This window comes from Narcine bancroftii, chromosome 3 (genome assembly GCF_036971445.1).
Source record: "Narcine bancroftii isolate sNarBan1 chromosome 3, sNarBan1.hap1, whole genome shotgun sequence".
In the NCBI taxonomy this organism is placed as follows: Eukaryota; Metazoa; Chordata; class Chondrichthyes; order Torpediniformes; family Narcinidae; genus Narcine; species Narcine bancroftii.
This window is the reverse complement of record NC_091471.1, coordinates 226,158,377-226,180,410: the sequence shown is the minus strand read 5'-3', so window position 1 is coordinate 226,180,410 and position 22,034 is coordinate 226,158,377. Positions and strand designations below refer to the sequence as shown.

Sequence of the window (22,034 nt, the reverse complement as noted above, 5' to 3'; positions counted from 1 at the left end):
ATGCCAGAGCTCTACTCAAGCCAGACAGTCAAGACTCCGCGTGCCTTTGCAAAAATGTTGAAGAACCCGTATAAGGACTTCACAAGTAGGTGTTAATTGGAAATGCTGTGGAGTAATGGATTATTGCTTTGAAAAACAACAGATGAACAGACTCAGAAGATTTGGTCCAGTGCCACAGTCTGAGTGCAGTTTGCTGTTCTAAGAGGATCATATGGTTTTCTCTGAATGAGAGAGAGAGAGATCTACAGTTCAGCAGCAGCAGCTGGGATTGGAACAGGACAAGCTGGCAAGTTTGTGGCAAAACCCATTTTGAAGATGGATTATGAGTTCTTAGTTCAGCCTGTTCAAAGCCCTTGTGGTCCGTACAAGAGGAGATGGCTGGCTGTATAATGTTTCACTTGAAATAAGGGAAACAAAAAGGAACTCTGGGGTCACCTGAAAGAATGAGGTAATCGTCTGGAAAACCCTGATGGTGCAAGTTTTTTCAGCAAGAGACTTAAGTAGCTAATCAGAAGGAATTAGTTTTCCAAAAGTTGCTTTTAATTATCTTTAAACATGAGAACAGAATCACACTTTAACTTATCACTATTGACTTAACTAACCTAACTTAATCCCCTTCTAATTCTAAGCGCACATGTATGTTATGTGTGTGCAAGTGCAGAAAAATTCTTTGGTTCACAGTCCATTCTCACTTCTCAATCCTCCAAGTACACTGGTTGCAGGCAATTCTTATACTGTGCACAGAATTTAACATTTATAAAGTTCACCAGGCCTTGGTGCTTGAAAAGTAAATGCTTACCACTCAGGAAGGTTCTTGTCAGTTTTTGGAGAGAGGTTTGTTGTATGCTGACACCCACAAATGATTCCTTTTCAAACACCCACTTAAGTGTCTTGCCGAAGAAACCTGCCCCCTCAGAGTTCCTTTTTGTCACTCTTATTTCAAGTGAAACATTAGACAGCCAGTCCTCGCCTCTTGCATAAACCACAAGAGCTTTGACCAGGCTGAATTAAGCACTCACAACCCATCTTCCAAATGGGATTTTCCACAAGCTTGCCAGCTTGTCCTGTTCCCATCCCAGTTGCTGCTGCTGACTGTAAAACTGTAGAACTGATCTCTGTCTCTTTCTCTCCCCCCACCCCCCTGTACAGAGAGAAAGCCTGTTTGACTCTCTCTGCTTGCAAAACCACACGACCCTCCTAGAACAGCAAATTCTCTTCCAGACAGAATGCAGCTCCAACAAACTCTTTCATCTGTTGCCTTTTTGTAAACAACAATCCATTAGTGAAGCCTCTTTGGCACTCTCCAAAGCTTTTGTAGAGGCTGTTGGCCCCAACAGAGCTCCAGTATTTTAAATAAGATCTGTTTTAAATTGTATGTGACTGACACTAAAAAACCTGTCCAAAAACACATATATTCTGTGACAAATGTCACCATGCATTTTCCACTCACGCAACATACAAAACACTGGAGGAATGCAATGGGTCAGACAACATCCAAGGAAAGTGATAGTCATTCAACATTTTTGATTGAAACCCTTCATCAGCAAAATTTATCACTTTCCCTGGCTGCTGCCCGACCCACTGATTTCCTCCCATATTTTGTGAGTAGTTCCAGTTTTCCCAGCATCTGCGGACTTCTGGTCTTCCTCCATGTGCTTTCCACTGATTGGAGCAAGGATGCAGAACATTCTGCCAACTTTGCCCCACTGGGTACTTAACTGTCTATGTCATAGACGTTGCCAGTGTGGCATCTCTTTTGAAGTAGTGCTACCTTTTTACACATCCCATTCTATTCATTAAAAATTGACGTCGGCATGCTATCTTTAAAGGAAATAACAGTGTTGTTTACTTTGATAGAGTGTGATTGGAGCTGCAATGCTTGTAAGGGGCCCCTCAGAACGGACTGCCTACAGTGTATGGATGGTTATACTTTGCAAGAAGGCTCCTGTGTAGAGAGGTGCAATGCAGGCTTCTACAAAGCAGGAAAAGAATGCATCCGTGAGTCTTGATTTTCATTTGTACAGCTTTTTATGTGTAACCAGGTAAGGAAATCTGTGGTCTCAAAGAAATGCCACCTTATCACTAATGATTTTTCTCTCAAACTACCAGCCCACGTGTATTTGGCAATCCCTTGTTCCAGAAATTGTATTTTGAGAAGTACAGGTACACAATCTTTTTATCCGGACATCTAAAATCCGGAAAGCTCCAAAATCCGGCAAGTAGGCAGCGCGAGTTGGGCGGGCGAGGGGGGAAGAGACCGGCAGTGTGAGTTGGGCGGGCGAGAGGGGGGGGAGACCAGCAGCGTGAGTGGGGAGGGAGTTTGGCAGCGCGAGTCGGGCAGGCGAGTGGGGGGGGGCAGTGCGAGTCGGGCGGGCAAGTCGGGGGGGGGGGGGAGACGGCAGCGCGACTGGAAGGGGGTGTCGGTGGATACCGGAGCACAATTTGGGTGGGTTTAAATCTGGCTTTCCAAAATCTGGAAAAATCTGAAATTTGGGACCCACTGTCCCACAAGGGTTTTGTATAAAGGATTGTGTACCTGTATATACTAAAAGACATCGATAGTACAATTTCATCCAGGGCACAGGTGACAAGAACCAGGTAGCTCTGCAGGAGTTGCATGCATGCTATGAGTTTAGCACTGTATAATCCCTCCATGGGATTAAAGCAACAGTTCTTATTGGGAAACCCTGTGGAGTGTGTGATAGGGCAGATTCTGGTCAACTGTTGTCAAGGTAGTGGTACCTACTCTGGGGTGGGGGGAGGGGAATCGGATAAACCACTCCTCACACTCTTCAGAATCTCACAGTAAAGGTGATCATCACCTGGGTCAAGAATAGGACAAGTCTGAACCTTCCCCAAAAATTGTGGTGGGTAGGCCTTTATCTCAAAACTGCAGACACAACCAGACTGTCTGTCCACAAGAAAAGAATTTGTGTTGGTTTCCTGCAGGAGACTCCCTAAGAATCGTGCAGGGAAGAACTGTCCTTTCAAGGACACTTTAGCAGGTGCTCTTCCTCACACTCTGGCCAACTTCCCTGATCGAGGACCACACTGTTCCATGGTTGTATAGTTGCTCTCCATATTGCAGCAGTCGTGTCGAAATGTGCTGCGACACTGTTGACTTCAGTGCATGTCCACCATGTCCTTAGGCCACTCCTTAACACGGAATCAGAGTTCACCCTATCATGATGACCTGCGTGTGCTCAGAAGGATTGATTATATTTAGCAATTGGCTTTTGCACTTTGATTCGGTCATAAAGCTGTTAAATTTCTAGACCCTTTTTTTTAATTATAGTCATGAAATATATTCTTTCATAAACTGGTTAGTTGCTCTGTTGATGTAGTCTGAGAGCCCATTAGAGATGTTAATTTTCACATCTTCTGTAAATTTCACAGGCGACATGGTTGGCGTAGTTGTTAGCACAACGCCTTTACCACGCCAGCAATTGGGTCCGGGGTTTGAATCCCACGCTGTCTGTAAGGAGTTGGTACTTTCTCCCCGTGTCTGCGTGGGTTTTCCCCGGGGAAGGGGGGGGGCTCCTGTTTCTGCCTGCTGTTCAAAACGTACCAGGGGTGAAGGTTAATTGGGTGTAAATTGGGAAGCACGTTCTCGTGGACCGAAATGGCCTGTTACTGTTCAGATCTAAGAAAAAACTCTGAGTTCCACGAATGAGTATTTGGGAACCAGTAATTAGAAAAGTCTTAATTTGCACACTACCTTGTTTTCAGATGTTTGATCAGAGAGAAAGTGCTAAGCAAAACTTTGAACCTATGATTCAGAAGCAGTCTTCCGACTGGGAATCAAGTGTATTCTTATTTCCTTCAGACACTAACAATTTAAGTTTATTATTCTTTCTATTAACATTTTCAAAACATTATTTCGTGCAATCAGAATTGAGATTTGTGGTTGTGTTCATTGTGTATTCTGCAGGCTGCAATGAGCATTGTCAGAAGTGTAGTGGACCTGATGTGTGCAGCCAATGTGAAGCACCTTATCTACTGCTAGGCACACATTGCGTTCAGGTCTGTGGGAGACGATACCACTCCGATCGCAATCGTCAAAAGTGCATCGGTGAGATAATGCCCCCTTCGACATAGAAAGCAGTTTCTTGTGCCATTTGTGTTTTGTAACCATGTCATGCCATTGCGTTTTGTGAAGCTCTCTTTCAACGCGAATCTAAGGTGGATGAACTCGAGAGATCTTCAAGTTGACTCACCATTTGTAATCTCACGTGGGATACCATAATTGCCTTCAGCAGCTGTGAGAGAGAATAATATCAGTGGCATGACTGTCAAATATCAGACGTTCTCATTTAAGAAAACGTGCCTGCAGAGATGCTGTTCATCTTTGACTGATTAAAATGAATTATCTTACATTAGCAAGACCATCAGAAGATTAAGTTAGCATTCTGCATTTCTGACTAGATCTGGGTTCTGAATATTGCAGCCTTTTAACTTGCTCCATCCTTCCCCTTAACTTGCAGAATGTTCATCGGGCTGTTTGGAATGTGACAATGTCTTGCAGTGCAAACTATGTGACAGCACGACCTTCCTGAAGAATGCCCTCTGCTTTTCTGACTGTGGTCCAGGTTACTATGGCAATGTGAACAAGAGAGTATGTGAAGGTAAGAAAAGTGGAGAAACAAGGGTCAGGGAAAGCGACGAGGATGATCCCTTTACTTGTTGTGTGATTTCCTTTAAAGAGAATGGCTTCCTGATCATTCAGCTTCTTTGGCACAATCCTCATAGCTCTCTTGGCTATGCGGAGTTTGGGAGGATAGAGTTCTGCTGCTCATGGAATGGGGGGGGGGCTGCTGCGCTTAAACGAGGGCAGTTTAACATGGTGTGAGGCTGAGTGCTGCAGCCTGAGGTGCAATGGCCATTAGCGACGCCCATGTTGGAGGGAGGACTGAGCAAGAAAGAAATAAAGAAGTCAGGAATGAGCAAACCTAATAATGCTGAAACAGCTGCTTCTGAACAAAACCTCCGAAAAAATCTGTGTTCATGAACGTACATGAAGCTCTGTGCCATATCAGGCATCTTTTTAAACTGTACAGTGCAAGGAAACGTTATTTTATTTATAGGGATAGTAAGAGTCCCTTCCAGTCCACAAGCCCGTGCCACCCAAATACACCCATGTGACCAATGAACCTATTTACTCCGTGCGTCTTTGAGCGTGAGAGGAATGCCGGAGCACCCGGAACCACACGGACACATGCTTTGTACAGTCAGCGGTAGATTAGAAACCGAGTCGCTGGTGCTGTGATAGCTTGGTACTCACCACTACACTAACCGTGCTAGGGTTTACTAGGGGGTGCCAGTCCCCATTGCCTTCTGGCCTCACAATGAATGCTGTGGGTCACTCCACCAATAGGACATTGGGAACTGACTCCTTATTCCCCTTTTTTTTTTAACACCAAGAGGTCATGCGGTTGAAGTTCATTCTCCGTGCTGTGTGTGATCCAGTAATATATGTAGACTAAATTGCATTTCTCCCCTAATGTAATCAGACAAAGATAGCCACACCTGATAATGGCTTTTATTGATTCCAGGAAAGATCTAGAACCACATTACAGATTACAAATGCATGAGATTTGATAAAATAAGCTAGATATTACTTAGATCTTTTGCCTGTCACATCAGGTGGTGAGACATCTTGATTTTAGATAATATCCGTCTGCTGTACTGCTGAATAAAAGGATGTTTTTTTTTATGTTCAAATGATTTTTCTGCAAATAACAGATTGCATGTGTAAAATTAGTAAAGATCTGCACAATTGGTTTCCTTCAATTTACAAAATAACAATGTCAGTTGATCAATGGGATAAAATTAATTTGTACTTTCCCGATGATCCTGAGTGTAGAACAATTACAGTGTGAGCAACAACGTCTGATGAAACGTATTGTGATAATGACCAAGTCATATGGTTGAAAGATAAATGTTCAAGACGTAAAGGATCATTTTCTCTCTCAAAGTATAGTGTCTTGTGGACTTCTAATTTCTCCTCTCAAATCTTTAATGTTGGTATGCAATACTTCATGGAGAACACTCCCAAAATCTTTAGAATACACCCCTAATGACAATCCAGAAGGAAGTTGGCAGATTTGAGCACGGGAGCCACAGGGTGCCCTTTCCCTTGTCTAAAGTGGGTGACACCTTCACTAGCTTCAACCTGAACTGGGTTCATGCCTTCACCTAGATAATCGTCCAGCAACTCTGTGGAATATCTATCCATCTGGGGGCACTGTGGGCATTGCCAGGCAGATCGTAGATAAATGCCAACAATAGAATGAAGAGCTGTGTCCTCTCAATGGACCTCCCATTTGATTCTGGGGATTGGAAAGCAGACGTTGTTGTGAAAGGCCTCAAGGTTTATAATGTGGCTTCAGTTGATGGGCAGGTTTTCACCACAGCGGAGAAGAATAGTCAGCAGAGCAGATTAGTAACCCGAGATTTTCATCAACCTCTGAAAATCTTTGTTTTCAGAGAAACTTCTTGAGGCTTGAAGAAAGCCACATTGGCTCAACGCCAAATCTCTTCTTCATTGATCTTTAATCCTTGAAATCAATGGCAGAACGGAACGAAAACACAGAAGTCTATTGTTTTGCTTGGAGCCTCTTCTTGCCATCTTTATGCTGAAGCCCCATTTGCTCTAACTGGTGGACGTAAAAGAACAACTCTCCTCAGTGCCCATGATGGAAAGCGCATGACTGTCAACTTTCCATAATGAAGGAGGGGATAGGAACCCTCATGTTAGGATAGGAATATCCTGATAGCCTTGCATCGCTAACACAGTGAATTCTTTTGTCTTTACAGTTAACATTTACGCGCCTGTCCTTCACACGAGTAACTCTTTATTTGTGGAGATTGGTGGCAGCCAAGCCCTGAACACTTCTGTTCTCAGCGTCTATGATGCTGACACGCCCAGTGAGAACCTTGTCCTCCACGTTGTCAACCCACCTGCCAATGGAAAATTGATTAGGAAGCAACAAGGGAAAGAGATCCATCTTCAGAAAGGAGCCATGTTCACCATCAGCGAGCTAAAGGAGCACAGCATCCTATTTATTCATGACAAGGATAAGTCCAGGTGAGTGAAACTGACTCATTCAATATTCAGTGGATGCCAGACCCTCGGACACAGGCATTTCTTCCCTTCAGCGCATCCCACTGATATCCAAACCCTTTAAGGAATTGCTTATTTTCTTTTTCAGACATGCAGCACACTAACAGGCTATTTTGACCCACAAGCCTCTGCTGCCCCAATTACACCCAATTAACCTAAAACCAAACACGAGGAGAATGTACAAACTCCTTACAGACAGCGCGGGATTCGAACTTTGGCCCCAAACGCTGGTGCTCTAATAGCGTTGCGCTGACCATTACGCTAACCATGCCTCCTCCCCTGTTATGAAGTTTCAGAACTCTTAAAACTTAAATTTAATCTGAGGGCCAAATCTTGAGGAACAATACAGGGTGTAATAGAAATTTCTCTGCTCAGTCTAATTACATTGACTTCCTTTGAAACAGAAATGAATTGTATGAAAAAATAATTCCAAAGTATTTGTTATCATGATTAATTTCATGGGGGCATTGCAGCGCTAATAGAAAATTTGAACATGATGTATCAATAAATCAGGAGGAGCGATGTTTTCAGATCAGGAGCTCAGTGTTAGAATTGGCTTAGTGGTTAGCGCAACGCCTTTACAGCGCCAGCGATTGGGTCCGGACCGGGATTCGAGTCCCACGCTAGCTGCAAGGAGCTTGTATGTTCTCCCTGTGTCTGCGTGGGTTTCCTCCCACTGTTTGGAACGTACTGGGGGTGCAGGTTAATGGGGTGTGAATTGGACAGCACTGTCTCGCGGGCCGAAAGGGCCTGTTACTGTGCTGCATGTTTAAATCTTTTTAAAATGGATGTTGCTACTTGATAGCTTGGCGAATGTAACTTGATCAATAAATAAATGAGAGCATTTTAATTTTTAAGTCAGTAATGGAGACAATCTCTATTCAAAGTATGTCCCCTCTCTGACCTACTCCCTTTACTGTGGCTCAGAAAGACGTCGATCACCTGATCGTATCCATGATGGCTTCTTGGAGAGTAATCGCAACGGTCTTATCTTCCCGGAGTGCTCCGCTGACTGAATGTTTGCTCCCATCATCACCAAGGGGTTGTGTTTGCTCCGGGTGAACCTTTACTTTTACAATTTTTAACTTTGATTTAAACTTTTGCATAAAACGTTCTTTATTTGGGTGGCACGGTTAGTGTAGTGGTTAGTGCAGTGCTGTTACAGCGACAGTGATCGGGACTGGATTTTAATCCCACTCTATCTGTAAGGAGTTGGTCCTTGTGTCTGCATGAGTTTTCCCTGGGGCTCTGATTTCCTCCCACTATTCGAAACATGCCAGGGTGTAATTGGGCAGCACGGACTCGTGGGCCAAATGGCCTGTTACCGTGCTGTATGTCTAAATGTTTTAAAAATATTAACTAAACAAAAGGAGAAAATATATATTTATTTATTTTCCTCAATATTTTGCCGGCGGCTTGATTGAGTGCCGGATAATGGGGATTTTACTGCAATATTAACCCCAGGTGCTCAATGCAGGTGTATACTGAAGTCTACACAAGATACCACAAATAGGGCAATATTTGCCTCAAAATTTTGGCACATTCACCAAATATTGGCTTTAAAACATGGCAATAGCTTGAATATTTGGACAAAGTAATCATTTCTAGATTAAAGTAATTAAAAAATAATTATGCACTTTCATTAAACGTCTCTGAATTACTCGTTTCTTTGCGGAGGGTGTAAGTGGTTTCTGATTCAGGAGGCTCATGAATTATAAATATGTCGTTTTATTCAATATCCTGCAGACAAGAGGTTTTGCAGGGTTTCTTGCAGTCTTTCACTGTACAACCAATGGGAATACCAGGAAGACAGCAAACACTTGTATTGACAGAAATCTACCAAATTACCCACTGTTGGGGGCGGGGAGGCTCTATTGGCATTACCTTGGGAAAGCAAAAACATGCAAATGGAGCATCAGGGACTTTGCGTACAATTGTCCTATCATTATCTTGGAATGTTGTCGTTGCAAGCTCTAAAGTGCCTCAAAGAGCAGCAGAAAATGTTGGAAACAGACAACAGCTCAGGCAGCAGGTATGGAGAGAGAAGGAGAATTAACTTTTCAGGTTGAAGATCAGAAGTTGAATGTTTTCAGCAATTACTTTTATTTTAGATTTCCAGCATCTGCAGCCTTATCATCTACTCTTGTATTTCTTGTTGCAATTTCCTTCTTAATACCATTGCATCTGTTGATCTGTGCATTAAACTGTAAGTATCAAAAATTAATTCCTTTTGTTTACGTGTTTTACGTTAGTCCTCAATTTTTTTTCAACTTTCAAAAATACTGAATCTTGATTCTTGAAATGTTCATTTAGGATGTCATTTATGTTTTTTAGACTGCAGGGATGGGAAAACCATGGAAAAAATAAACATAATTACTCACCTTGTGGTCGTTTACACTGCACACCTTTTTAGACTGAAAGCTCCTGTGCCCGTTAGTCCCCATGCTTGTACGTGGAGCAATGTGGCCCGCGTCTGAAACTAGCGTCTAACGCGTGACATCCAATGTGGGCGCATCCTTAGATGTGCCATGCAGGGAATGATCAGTTTCATCCTCAGCATCCATGCTGAGGAGGTCATTGATCTCTGCAGCCGTCCAGTGCTTTGCTCCAGGCGTGATGGCTGATTGACTCAGAATATTTCAAACTGCCACGCTGGTTGTCGCATGCTGAGCACGTCATCAGCTTGATGTTGAATTCATGAGGTGTGATTTAGACTGCAGGCTTCCCCTGAAAAGTAGTAGGGATCCTGCAGGATAAATCACGGTGCAGGATTTGACTCAATATTCCTGCGCATTCCTTTTTAGACTGCATGAGTCGCGGCAAAATCCGTTGATTGTGCTGTTACCTGCCTGCAATCTAAAAACACTAATTGGAGAATATTGTGCACAGGAACAACAAATTAAATTTAAATTTAGATAGCCCTTCTAGCCCACGAGCCTGTGCCGCCCAATTGCACCCAATTTATTGGCAATGCCCATATGTTTCGAAGTGTGGGAGGAACCTGGAGCACCCGGAAGAAACCCACATGGGGAAAACTCCTTGCAGACAGTGGCAGCTTTGAATCCGGGTCGGTGGCGCTGTGACAGCGTTGTGCTAAATTAGCAAACTGCTTTCAGAGTCCACCTTCCAAAACATAGATTAGATAATATTAACATCATATATTAAATCTATATTTGAATGGATACAGCAGGACGTGGTTAATTAACCAATCAGAATTGGCAAAGTAGCAGCCTTTGGGCAAGGAGCCAAAAAATTTCAGGGATGCTCCAGTTTAAATTATTTTTTTAAAAATTGGCAGAATTTTCCTTTTAATGAAACTGAAGAGATCCAGTTGGATTGAAGAGCGCATCAATGTGATAATGAGTCCAATCGGATTGAGAATAAATGATATAAAATTGTTTGACTACTGTTCTGAATCTTTTGGCAATGTATCCAGCATGAGTGCCACTGAATTCAGGATTCTTACAAGAACAAACACCTTAGGTTCAAACCTTCTGGCCAACAGTTTCCTGACTTGTGCTGTGAAATGGGAGGTTTACAGTACTGCTGCAATACCTCAGTTCCTACATGTGAATAATGGCTCCACTTATTTGCGCAGAAAGACCACTGTGAAGGACATAAATATCAGTTAATATGTCCTTCTTAATTCATTGAGTTGGTGTAAACATTTTAGTTGCTTGAAGGTGGATGGAAATTTTTGTAAATGGCCTTTTCATTAATTTTTTTGATGGTTTTCAACATTCAGAATGTTTCTGAATGTCAGGGAGGATTTTGGTGCCATTGGCGGGTCAGGTAGTGTGCTGAGCCTGTGTTACAACTAGCAGGCCCTTAACTAGCTCGAACACTGGAACAGCAATGGAAAAGTCACCAGACAATGGTAAATTGGAAAAAAAAAGTCTTTTAGTTAAACTATTCCTCACATCACATCTCTCAATAACTCTAAACTTAACTCATGATTAACCCCCTCACTATGTGCAAGTCACACACACACACACACAAAGCTTACTCCTTTATTAGGGATGGAAAGGTTGATTTATACTGTTCAAGTTCCTGGGTTTTTTGCTGATTGACTGAGTCAGCCATAAGAATAACAATAATGGGTGGGAACATCCCTGCATCTGAATGCCCTTCTTCCCCAGCCTGTTTCTGCTGAATTAGCTGGACAGCTTGACCAATGCCATTTTAGGGTTGTTCATCTGATGCTGCCCCAGCTTCTACCCCCAGCTGGTTCGTTGTCCTGGAAGTCGCTTTAGTGATCTCTGACCGCGTCTGCTGCCGCGCAATGTGCCAGCCCGATCTCTGCAATTGCGGGCCGCCACACTTTCTTTTAAATTATGTTCCAGAAGTTTTTATTCTTTTCTTTCTTCTTTGGCTTGGCTTCGCGGACGAAGATTTATGGAGGGGTATGTCCACGTCTGCTGCAGGCTCGTTGGTGACTGACAAGTCCGATGCGGGACAGGCAGGCACGGTTGCAGTGGTTGCAAGGGAAAATTGGTGGGTTGGGGTTGGGTGTTGGGTTTTTCCTCCTTTGTCTTTTATAGAGCAAGTACAGAGCATCAGCTTTCTTACAAACTCGCACGTCTTACCATGAGTCGGCTTTTAGAGAGAATTCTCCTCGCTGGCGTGTTCACGTTTCCCCCTAGCTTTTTAAGGTTAGAGAACTCATTTTCCTGATGATGAAAGAGCAGCCCTGCCTTCTCCGAGAGTGCTCCTTTCACCCTGCCCTTCATGAAGGTCAGGTTTTATTCAGGTCAGTTCAAACATTGCTGCTTTTTAACATGCCTTTTCACAAGGGATTGGTTTCATCACCCTGCCCTTCCCAAAGGACAGGTTTTATTCAGCTCCCTGTGCTCTGCCGCAAAACTAAATGTCCTCCAGCCTTCATTTTCTCCCCCCCCCCACCACTTCCCATCACACTGCTTCAGTTTGGCACCTGTCGCTCAAAATGGATCTGGGGTTTGCCAGCACAGGGCTGAATGCCATCCAATACTGTTCCCTTAAAGAACACATTGTTCTTACATCCCTTGTGATTCATTCTAATTCCATTGTTGGCTTGTCTGCTGTATTTGGCGTTTACCAACTAACATCTTCACAAGATAAGAGAAAGGAAGGAAAGTAGGCCATTCAGCCCATCAGTTCTGCTCTTAGTGTTTGTCAAATATGCTGTGGTGTGTGTACCCCTGTATCCAAGCCCACTACATAACTTAAGCTATATAATTCTATGTTAACTTCAATATTATCACCCCTTCCTTTACAGCCTGGGATGTGTTTTCAGGTATTAATGTTGCTGGGCGGCTTGTTCCATGTGGCAGCCACATCGTAGGGCAGCTCATTAGCTTGTTATTCTTTTGGATCGGGATGGCTTCAGGCAGTCACTTCTCACGGAAAGTTTTTAAAAAAAATATTTACATACAGAACAGCCAATTTGGCCCTATGAGTCCATGCCACCCATCTTACACCCCCATTAACCTACAGCCCCAGTATGCTTTTGAAGTATTGGGAGGAAACCGGAGCCCCCCCCCGGGGAAAACCCATGCAGACACTGGATGGGGGGGGGGGAAATCGAACAAACTTCTTACGGAGAGCGCGGGATTCAAACTCAGGTGCGGACCCGATCACTGGCGCTGAAAAAGATGTTGCGCTAACCAGTACGCCCACTGTGCTGCTCTGGGAACAGTAGATTCAGGCTGACCACTGTTCCAGGCAGCACGTTTTGACCCTTTGTGTTATTTAGCAAATAGAGTGAATATTTTCTGGCTCCTCATATTGGTCCCATTCTAATAATATTGTCAATTAGATGGCAGTCAAATCATGGGAACCATTTACGTTTCTTGAAAGCTGCAGATCTCCATACGACTACTGCTTTTCTGTATGAGTTTACAAAGTCAGTTAAATATTTTTTTAAAAAACATTTAAATTACTGGTCTTTGACTTTAATGCTTTATTTTGTCTCATTGATTTTTGCCAGGAAGGGGAAAATTACCCTGAAAGCCAGTGACCGCCAACTGTTCTCTCTGCCAGAAACAGTTTATATTCAAGCCCTTTCATTCAAGGTAAGAAATGAAATTAAATATTTAGATGCTGCCTAACTTGCTGATCATTTCCAGCATTCTAATGGCTTATTTCTGATTTTCGGTAACCATGGCAATTTATTTTTGAAAATAAATATTTCCCTTTTTTCTAGTTCCAATATGGTTTTTTTTCCCTTTCAAAAATGAAGATTCTTTGCTTTCGTAAATTAACAGTGCCCATGAGCCCTGTTGTGTGAATGATTCTGGCACAAAGTCCACAGACTGTACAGCAGGCACAGTGTCTCTGCTGGCTCCACATGTCTGGCTCTCTGAAGGGGCCGTCTCGAGTCTTTACGCGGACCAATGATTGACAGTCAGCATGGTGGGGCCAGCCTCCCAGGTTGCCAACTCGCGGTTACAGAGGTTGCCCCCTGCAGTATACCGGTAGGAGTGCAGTTGTATCACCATGGTGCCCAGGTTTTAAACTGAGCAGGTTGGCTTTCACATTCCTCAGAGAGGCAAAGTTTGATCAGACTCACACTTGCTACAATCTCCAGCCACATCCTTGCAGAAATCATTTGTTGCTTTGGAGAAAGTCAGTGCTGTTTTATGATATTAAACATGAGGGAAAGATTCACCCAAGAACAACTGTTACAAGCCCAGAGAACCCCAAAACCCAGCAGCAATAGACCGACAAATGGTTACTTAAACAAAGGTTGCTTTTAATTATTTTTAAACATGTAAACAGAATCACATTTTAACTTAACTCTATGAACTTACTTAACCTAACATAACCCCTTTCTAATTCTAAGCGCACGTGTATGTAATGTACGTGTAAGTTCAGAAAAGTTCTTGGGTTCACAGTCCAATCTCACTTCTCATTCCTCCAAGTTCACTGGTTGCAGGCAATTCTTGTACTGTGCACAGAATTTAACATGCATAAAGTTCACCAGGTTTTGGTGATTGAAAGGTCAATGCTTACCACTCAGGAAGGTTCTTGTCAGTTTTCAGAGAGAGATTTGTTGTTCCAGGACATTCACAACTGAGATACTTCCATCAGCCACTCTAGTGTCTTGCTGACGAAACTTACCTCTTCGGGGTTCTCCAGATGATAACCTCTTTCTTTCAGGTCACCACAGAATTCCTTTTTGTTTCCCTTATTCCATGTGAAACATTAGACAGCCAGTCCTCTCCTCTTGCACAAACCACAAGGCTTTGACCAGGCCGTCTTCCAAGCAGGTTTGCCAGCTTGTCCTGTTCCAGTCCCAGCTACTTCTGTTGGCTGTTACACTGTACAAGTGATCTCTGTCCCTTCACTCTCTCTCAGAGAGAAGCCTGTTTGACTCTCTCTGCTTGCAAAACCACATGACCCTCTTACAACAACAAGCTCTCCTTCAGACAATATGCGGCTCCAACAAGCTCTTTCATCAGTTATCTTTGGTAAACGACAATCCATTAGTGAAGTCTCGAGCATTCTTGAAAGCTCTTACAAAAGCTATGGATCTGATATGTCTAGCATGGGGCAGAGCTCCAGTATTTCAAATAAAATCTGTTTTAAAGTGTTTGTATGTAACCTACTCTAACAAACCTTTCCCAATTTACCTCCCAAATACATATCTACTCTGTCACATAAGAATGAATGCTTATACTTTGTGGGTGGGAAAAGAAGCACAAAAACAACTTTGTGGGGGGGGGGGGAAAGAAGCACAAAAACAACTTAAATAAAGAGTGAGGAAGAAAAGGTCATGTAGTTTCTTGGCCTCCATTTAAAAAAAAATCACATTTAAATTTAGACAAACCGTTCTGCCTGGTAAATGAAGGAGCGAGTGAATCGGGGTTGTGGCCCAGACAGTGTGTGTTTTAATTTTTATTGTTTATCTTTTAACCTTTACGGTTTATTTAACAACTTGAACCTTGGGGATGGTCGTGGATCCTGTCGGTGATGGGCTGTTTTTCTTATGTAATTGCACTTTTGCATAAAATGAGGGAAGAGGTGGGGAGGACGAGGGGAAAAATACTGGACTGTGTCACTTATATTGCGTGGCGAGGAAATGTTTCATGCTGCTTGTTTGCATGAATCCTTGAAAATGAAATATTCAAAAAAAATGTAGACCTCAGCATGGTAATAGGCCCTTTTGGCCCAAGAGCCTGTGTCGCTCCAATACAACCCAATCAACCTGCAGGCCCAGGTACATTTTGAAGGGTGGACAGGAAATGGAGCAGTCGCCGCCCACCCACAAGGACACGGGGACGAGGTACAAACTCCTTGCAGAGAGCGCCAGCGCTAACTGCTACGCTAACCATGCCGTTCAGAAGGAAAGTGGCGTATGGGCCTTCCGAGCAAAGGTTTAAAGAATAGGGAGGTGACGTTACAATTGTAGAGGGTGTTGGAACATTGGCTACAGTTTTGGTCTTCATACTGAAAATCAGAGGAGATGGCAATGTAGGAGGAATTCCTGGGGAAAGAGGTTGTCCCACCCAGAGAGACTACGGGAAATAGTTGTGGCCTGTAGGTTTACACAAGTAAGGGATGACCTTATTTAAAAATAGAATTCGATGTTGGGATATTTCACTTGTGGGGGAGCTATGAGAAAGGGGACGTAATAACAATATAAAGAGCCAACCCTTTAAAACCAAGAGAGTGGTGAAGCTTTGGAATTTTTCAGCCCTGGAGGTATGAGCCTGGATGATTCTTTTAAATGGAGCTAGATTAATGTTTGTTAGATCAAGGAATAAGGAGGCATGAAGAAATGGTGCAGAAGAGGTTGAGGTCAACATAGATCATACATTAAGTGGTGGACAGGCTTGCGGGCCTATATGCCCCATGCCTAGTCCGACTTCCTGGAAGTGCAGTTTGTAATTGCTGCGCTTTTTCCTGAGGGAAAAGGGTTGAATGGACCTTGTGGGGGCTTCCTGGATTGACCCCCAACTATCTTGATGGAAACAAAGGTAAATCCACCTGTGAATTGCGTGCCTTCGCTGTCCCTCTGACCACAGAGCCGTGCCTCATTGCGAACTTTGCTCTCAAACTTTTTTTCTTCAACTTCATCCCAAGCATTTCGGAACATTGAACCTTCATGTAATGCATTTTCCTCATTCTTTGCTGATCAGGGAAACAGAAGCAAAATCCCAAGAAGCACAGCAACACTCTTATAAATTTAATGACGACACAAAAAAAGCCATTGGAAAAGCCAAAATTGTCCAGAGGAGGTGGAGCCCGTGGAGGGAAATGGATTGGTTAAGTAAGTGGGCAAGAGGTTCATCAGCTAGAGGACAACATTGGTAAATGGGAGGCCATCCACCTTAGGGGAGAAAAAATAGTGGACCAGATTATTATTTAAATGGTGAAAGATTCAGGGACACTGTGCAGAGGAACCCTGGAACGATTGTGCATGAAATTGCTAAATGGTTTGCTTTTGGGTGCTGCAGTAAATCAAAAAGGCAAATGGAGTTTTGGCCTTCACTGCTGAAGAGATTTAAGAGCAGGAAGACTGCTGCAACAATTGTACAGGTGAGGTGAAACCACTATTGTACATATTCGTTATACGTAAATTGGCATGACCTTTCCTGGTTGACCCTGCTCTCACTGGCTTGCTCGGGAGTCCTCCCCTTGCTCCCCCATAAAGGCTATCATGCCGCAAGCCTGCCCTCAGATCGAGTCCGGGTCGGTGTGAGCCAGCAACACAAGGGATGCCATCCATCTCTTGTGAATAAAAGCCTTCAGTTTTGATTACTTCGGTCTTTGTGCCATTGATTGTGCACTAACAGGGTCCTGGTGAGGCCATACATGGAGTTCTGTGTGCAGTTTCAATCTCCGTATTTGGGAAAAGATATACTGGCTTTAGAGGTGGGGCAGAAGAGGTTCACTAGGTTGATTCTAAAGATGTGTTCAGCCTACGAGGAGAGATCGAGTTATCCGGGACTTCACTTGCTGGAATTTGGAAGAATGAAAGGTGGTCTTATCTATCCCTTTCATACTTTTATATGTTTATATAAGATGGAAGAAGGAAAGTTGTTTCCACTGGTAGTTGAGAACTAAACTGGGGCACATAACCTTAACGTTCAAGGGAATAGATTTAGGACAGAGATGAGGAAGATCCGCTTTTTCTCGAGATTAGTGAATCTGCAGTATTCTCTACCCAAGAAACCAGTAGAGGGTGCCTCATTAAATATATTTCAGGTACAGATCAATTTTTTGCACAGTCGGGGAATTAAAGGTAAAGGCAAAAAGGAAAGGTAGTGGAGTTGAATCCACGGTCAGATCAGCCACGATCTTATTGAATGGTAGAGCAGGCTCAATGGGCCAGATGGATGACTTCAGCTTCTATTTCTTGTGTCCTTGCGTCAAAAACCAAAATGCTGCTGAATCAAAATTAAAAGCATTATCCTTGTGAGAAGCTGGAGACCTGCAAATAATTTTCAGTAACTTTTGGTTCAGTTTCAAAGATCCATTCTCCACAATTTTATCGTATTCGTCCCTCTCACACATTGCTTGCCGCCTTGCTGCCCAGCCATTCTGCCACCCGCTGCTTAAACATCGCCTGCATCTTCTGCCTCTCTCCACGCCTGTCGAGCCGGTCACGTGTGGATAGGGAGCAGGAATGAAGTTGACTGAGATTGAAGGTTGGGCATATTTGGCGCTCACCTTAAACCTTGCTTCTTTGCTTGAACCTCATTACCCCTTGAAGAGAAGGGAAGCAGATTAAGAAGGAAATTATTCAAATGCAGGAAGATGCTATTTAGGATTGATTCATTTGGATGCACTCCATGAATGGCTCAAAACCCCAGACATCCAGCCAAAACATGAGGTGAAGTACTAGGTATCACATATTCTCCCTTTTTGAAATCCATATTATTTTGGTTTCAGTGAAGCCCTTCCACATTGTATTGTGGCTTGGAAAAACTGAATCATTCAAGTGGAAAGACAGCAGAGCCTTTAGTTCCTCTGAGTACTCACTTAGAAAGAGATTTCACATATTGTGTGTAGCATGTAAGTGAGTTAGCTTATCTATAGGGAAAAAAATCAATTTTGTAAGAAGAAATTGCAAGTAATTTGATACCTCCTTTATTCTTTCTTGTTGGCTTTCTCAAAGGGGCAGCGTAGCCAGGAGGTAAACATTTTTTAAAATGTCATTAGCATCTCACAGCTGCTTCGCCTCACTTAGATGTGTCGGGGCAAGAAATTTCTTATCTTCTTGAACCTGTGAGGGGTTTGGAGAAGTAGAAAATGACCATCGTAATTCTGTCCCTTTCTTTAGTATCTGTTGAACCATCTGTTAGACTCTTCAAGTAAATAATTAGTAAGCTAAGCAATTAAGTTCCAGGTTGACACTGGGCTGTTTGTCTGTTTCTCTTTTTGTTGATCAGATTTAACTGTTATGCCACTGTGCCAATCTGCCTTGTTCAGGTTATTTTAAGGGAGGTTGATCATTAATAATTTATAGGTAACAATCATTCCGTAACTTCAACACCATTAGAACTGAAGATTGATTGCAGTGGTGAACTGGCAAGTATTGTAGAACAAGTACAGATAAGCTTTGGAGAAATTTTTTCAACTTGTGAAGGTTTTATACAAGTGAAAGATAAAACTAAGGCTATAAAAAAGGATAAAAGGAACTCTGATGGCGAACTGAAACAGACAGTATGGGAAATGTGGGATTATATTAAAAGGATATGGGAAGAAACAGATTATTTAAAATCTGAGGTTAAAGAAAAATACGAACAGTTATCTACAAATATGATGGAAGCACAAGATCAACAGAATGTGAAAAATCAGAATATTATGAAGACTTATGAAAAGGATAAATGTATAAAGGAGAAGCTGAAAAAATTGGAGTCTGATGTTAAAGAAGAAATTATTGAGAGGAAGGTAAATTCTGAAAAAATCGATAAGATGGAAAATTTTAGTCGGAGAAACAACATTAAGATTGTTGGCTTGGAGGAAGGAGAAGAAGAACATGATATGATTCAGTTTCTCCAAGGAAGGATATCTAAGGTTCTGGGGGTAAATCAATTTGAAATTGAAATTATAAAAGCACATAGAGCCCTCAGACCATGACTACAATCAAATGAGAAACCTCGCTCTATAGTAATTGTGTTCAAAATAACGCGACAAGGAAAAGATCCTAGCCCTAGCAGCAGAAAAAGTAATAAAGAAAAATCCACTTGAATATCATGGTTCAAAGGTTTTCTTTTACCCAGATTTTACTGCAGTTGTTGGCAAAGAGGAGACAGTTTAATGAAGTCAAGAGAAGTCATTGGGAAAATGGATACAAGTTTATGTTACGTTATCCAGCGACGATGAAGATTGTATCACTGGATGGCAAGAACAAATTTTTTAATGGATTACAAACAGGCATCAGATTTTGTGGAAACTTTACCTTCTAATAAGCCGAATAAATGTGAAGGAATTATTTGCAATGAGAAAATGGACTAGTAAATTAGAGACTCTGTTTTGATGTAATACCTGGGAGGTGAAGGGTGCCGGAGTCCATCGGCTGTTGTTCACAGGCTCGTTTGTCGGCGGGGTGGAGGGGGATGTTTCTATTATGAATGGAGTTGTATTGATGTTTTATTTTATTTTAGAGAATTGATTCAATATTGAATTTAAATTGGATGTAAGAGAGGTGTGAGATTTTTATTGGATTAATTGGGATTATTGTTAGATATATTGGATTTTAACCTTAATGTCTTAGAGGGAGATCTATTATCATTAAATATATGTTTGTGAATGGAGTTATATCGATTGCATTGATGTTTTATTTTATTTTGGAGAATTGATTTAACATTAAATTTAAATTAGATGGTGTAAGAGATATGAGATTCTTAATAGATATATGATTCATTAGGAGTAATATTAGATATATTGAAATTTACCATTTACAATTGATTTAAAATATAAGATTTACGTATTTAGTTATGTTATAAATATGTTGGTTTATGTAATCTCTTTAAAAAATTCTCTCCATTTTCTTCTTTTGTGCTTTCTTTTTTTCCTCTGTTTTCTTTCTTTTTGTGGGGGTAGGGGGATAAAAACCAATTTATGTATCGTTTTGCATTGTTTCTATTGTAATGTATTGTTCAAGATGAAGAAACACTTTGATGCAAATGGTAAATAATTTTTTTTAAATTAAAAAAAACATAATTAGAGCTAAAAGAGATGCAGTGCATGCTTTTCAAAGAGCCCTGTCACATCATACCACAGGGTAATGATGTTCAAAAGAAAAATAAGCCGTTTTATCGAAGACATCGAGGCAATTAGCAAAGCCCACAGAATAGAAATGGTATGGGGACATAGAATCTGAGTAAAAATTGAAATGAGAAACGTTAAAAAAAGCCCATGTTTTTGTGGAGAGCGTTGCTGGTAGATTTCCCTGGAACCTGGAGAACTTGCGCATCCATCCTGTTTGGCAAAGTATTTGTTGACCATCCCTATGGCTGCAGCAGTATCGATGAGCTGTGAAACTGATGGCAGAGTTTTAAATAAAGTCAAGTTTATTGTCATCCAATTGCACGAGTACAGCCCGATGAAACCGCCTTCTCTGGACATGACACACAACCAGGTACACATACAGACAAACAATACATATGCAGGACAAATGTTAATATGTACAATTAAGAGTCTCGGAGGGTTAGTGTGAACAGTTCCTTTAGTCGTCCAGCATTCTCACTGCCAGTGGGGAAGAAGCTGGTTGGCTGGCTCTAATATCTCTTCCCCCACGGGAGAAGCTGAAAGGGTGGAAGGGTCCTCAATGATTTTGCACCCCCTCCTTAGACAATAATCCCGATAGACCGCACTGATGGGGGGGGCAAGGGGGTTGGGAGGAAGACTCCAGTGATTCTCCCTACCACTCTTCCTTTATTGTTCTGTGGATTGACCTCTGATCCATTTCTCTGCAGAAATCATACCACGCCGGACAGGATACTCCTGATGGCTCCTGTAGAAGGTTGGCATATTGGCGGCTGGTAGCCTTGCCCACTTCAGTCTTCTCAGGAAGTGCAGTCACTATTGCGCCTTGCTGACAAGTGAGCAGATGTCACGAATATAGTGGGAGAGCAGTTTGTAAAGCATTGCAAATTGTCACATCTAGAGGCATGTAAATGTGTATGAGAGGAGTTACCCGCAGTGATCACAAGCCATAAACTGGTCCTAGTATTTGAGCACTGAGTTGTTTTTTTTTTTAAATTTTTTATTTTTCACACCATAAATCACATTAGCCATGATATACACTTTTTCTTTTTCACACATATACAGTGACTTTTTCTCCCTCCTCCCAAACCACCCCCCCCCTCTCATCCATTTTAGGTATACAATCTAGGTTGCATTAAACCAGTCAGACAATGTTGTCATTCAACAAAAATACACCAGAAATTCTACTGAGTCCATTCTTTTCTTTCCTTCTCCTTCCATCAACTTAGGTAATGTTTGTCCCCGGTAGGTTTTCGCTATTGTATTTAATGTAAGGCTCCCATATTTGTTCGAATATTTCAATATTATTTCTTAAACTATATGTTATTTTTTCTAATGGAATACATGTATTCATTTCTATATACCATTGTTGTATTTTCAAATTATCTTCCAATTTCCAGGTTGACATAATACATTTTTTTGCTACGGCTAGGGCTATCTTAACAAATCTTTTTTGTGCATCCTCCAAATCAATTCCAAATTCTTTGTTTTTTATGTTACTTAGGAGAAAGATCTCTGGATTCTTTGGTATATTGTTTTCTGTTATTTTATTTAATATCTGATTGAGATCATCCCAAAATTTTTCTACTCTCTCACATGTCCAGATTGCATGAATTGTTGTTCCCATTTCTTTTTTACATCGAAAACATCTATCAGATACTGTTGGGTCCCATTTATTTAACTTTTGCGGTGTAATGTATAGTCTGTGTAA

General features: G+C 42.0%; 1 protein-coding gene across 1 annotated transcript in view; it reads left to right on the top strand.

Moving 5' to 3' along the window:
• The window catches only part of fras1 (Fraser extracellular matrix complex subunit 1), a 642,015-nt gene that overhangs the window by 389,423 nt on the left and 230,558 nt on the right, over positions 1 to 22,034 (top strand). The window contains exons 24-28 of the mRNA XM_069926766.1: positions 1,858 to 1,998; positions 3,932 to 4,072; positions 4,485 to 4,625; positions 6,817 to 7,087; positions 13,092 to 13,176. Of these exons, the coding sequence (XP_069782867.1) occupies positions 1,858 to 1,998; positions 3,932 to 4,072; positions 4,485 to 4,625; positions 6,817 to 7,087; positions 13,092 to 13,176 (779 nt within the window). The remainder of the gene's footprint in view (positions 1 to 1,857; positions 1,999 to 3,931; positions 4,073 to 4,484; positions 4,626 to 6,816; positions 7,088 to 13,091; positions 13,177 to 22,034) is intronic.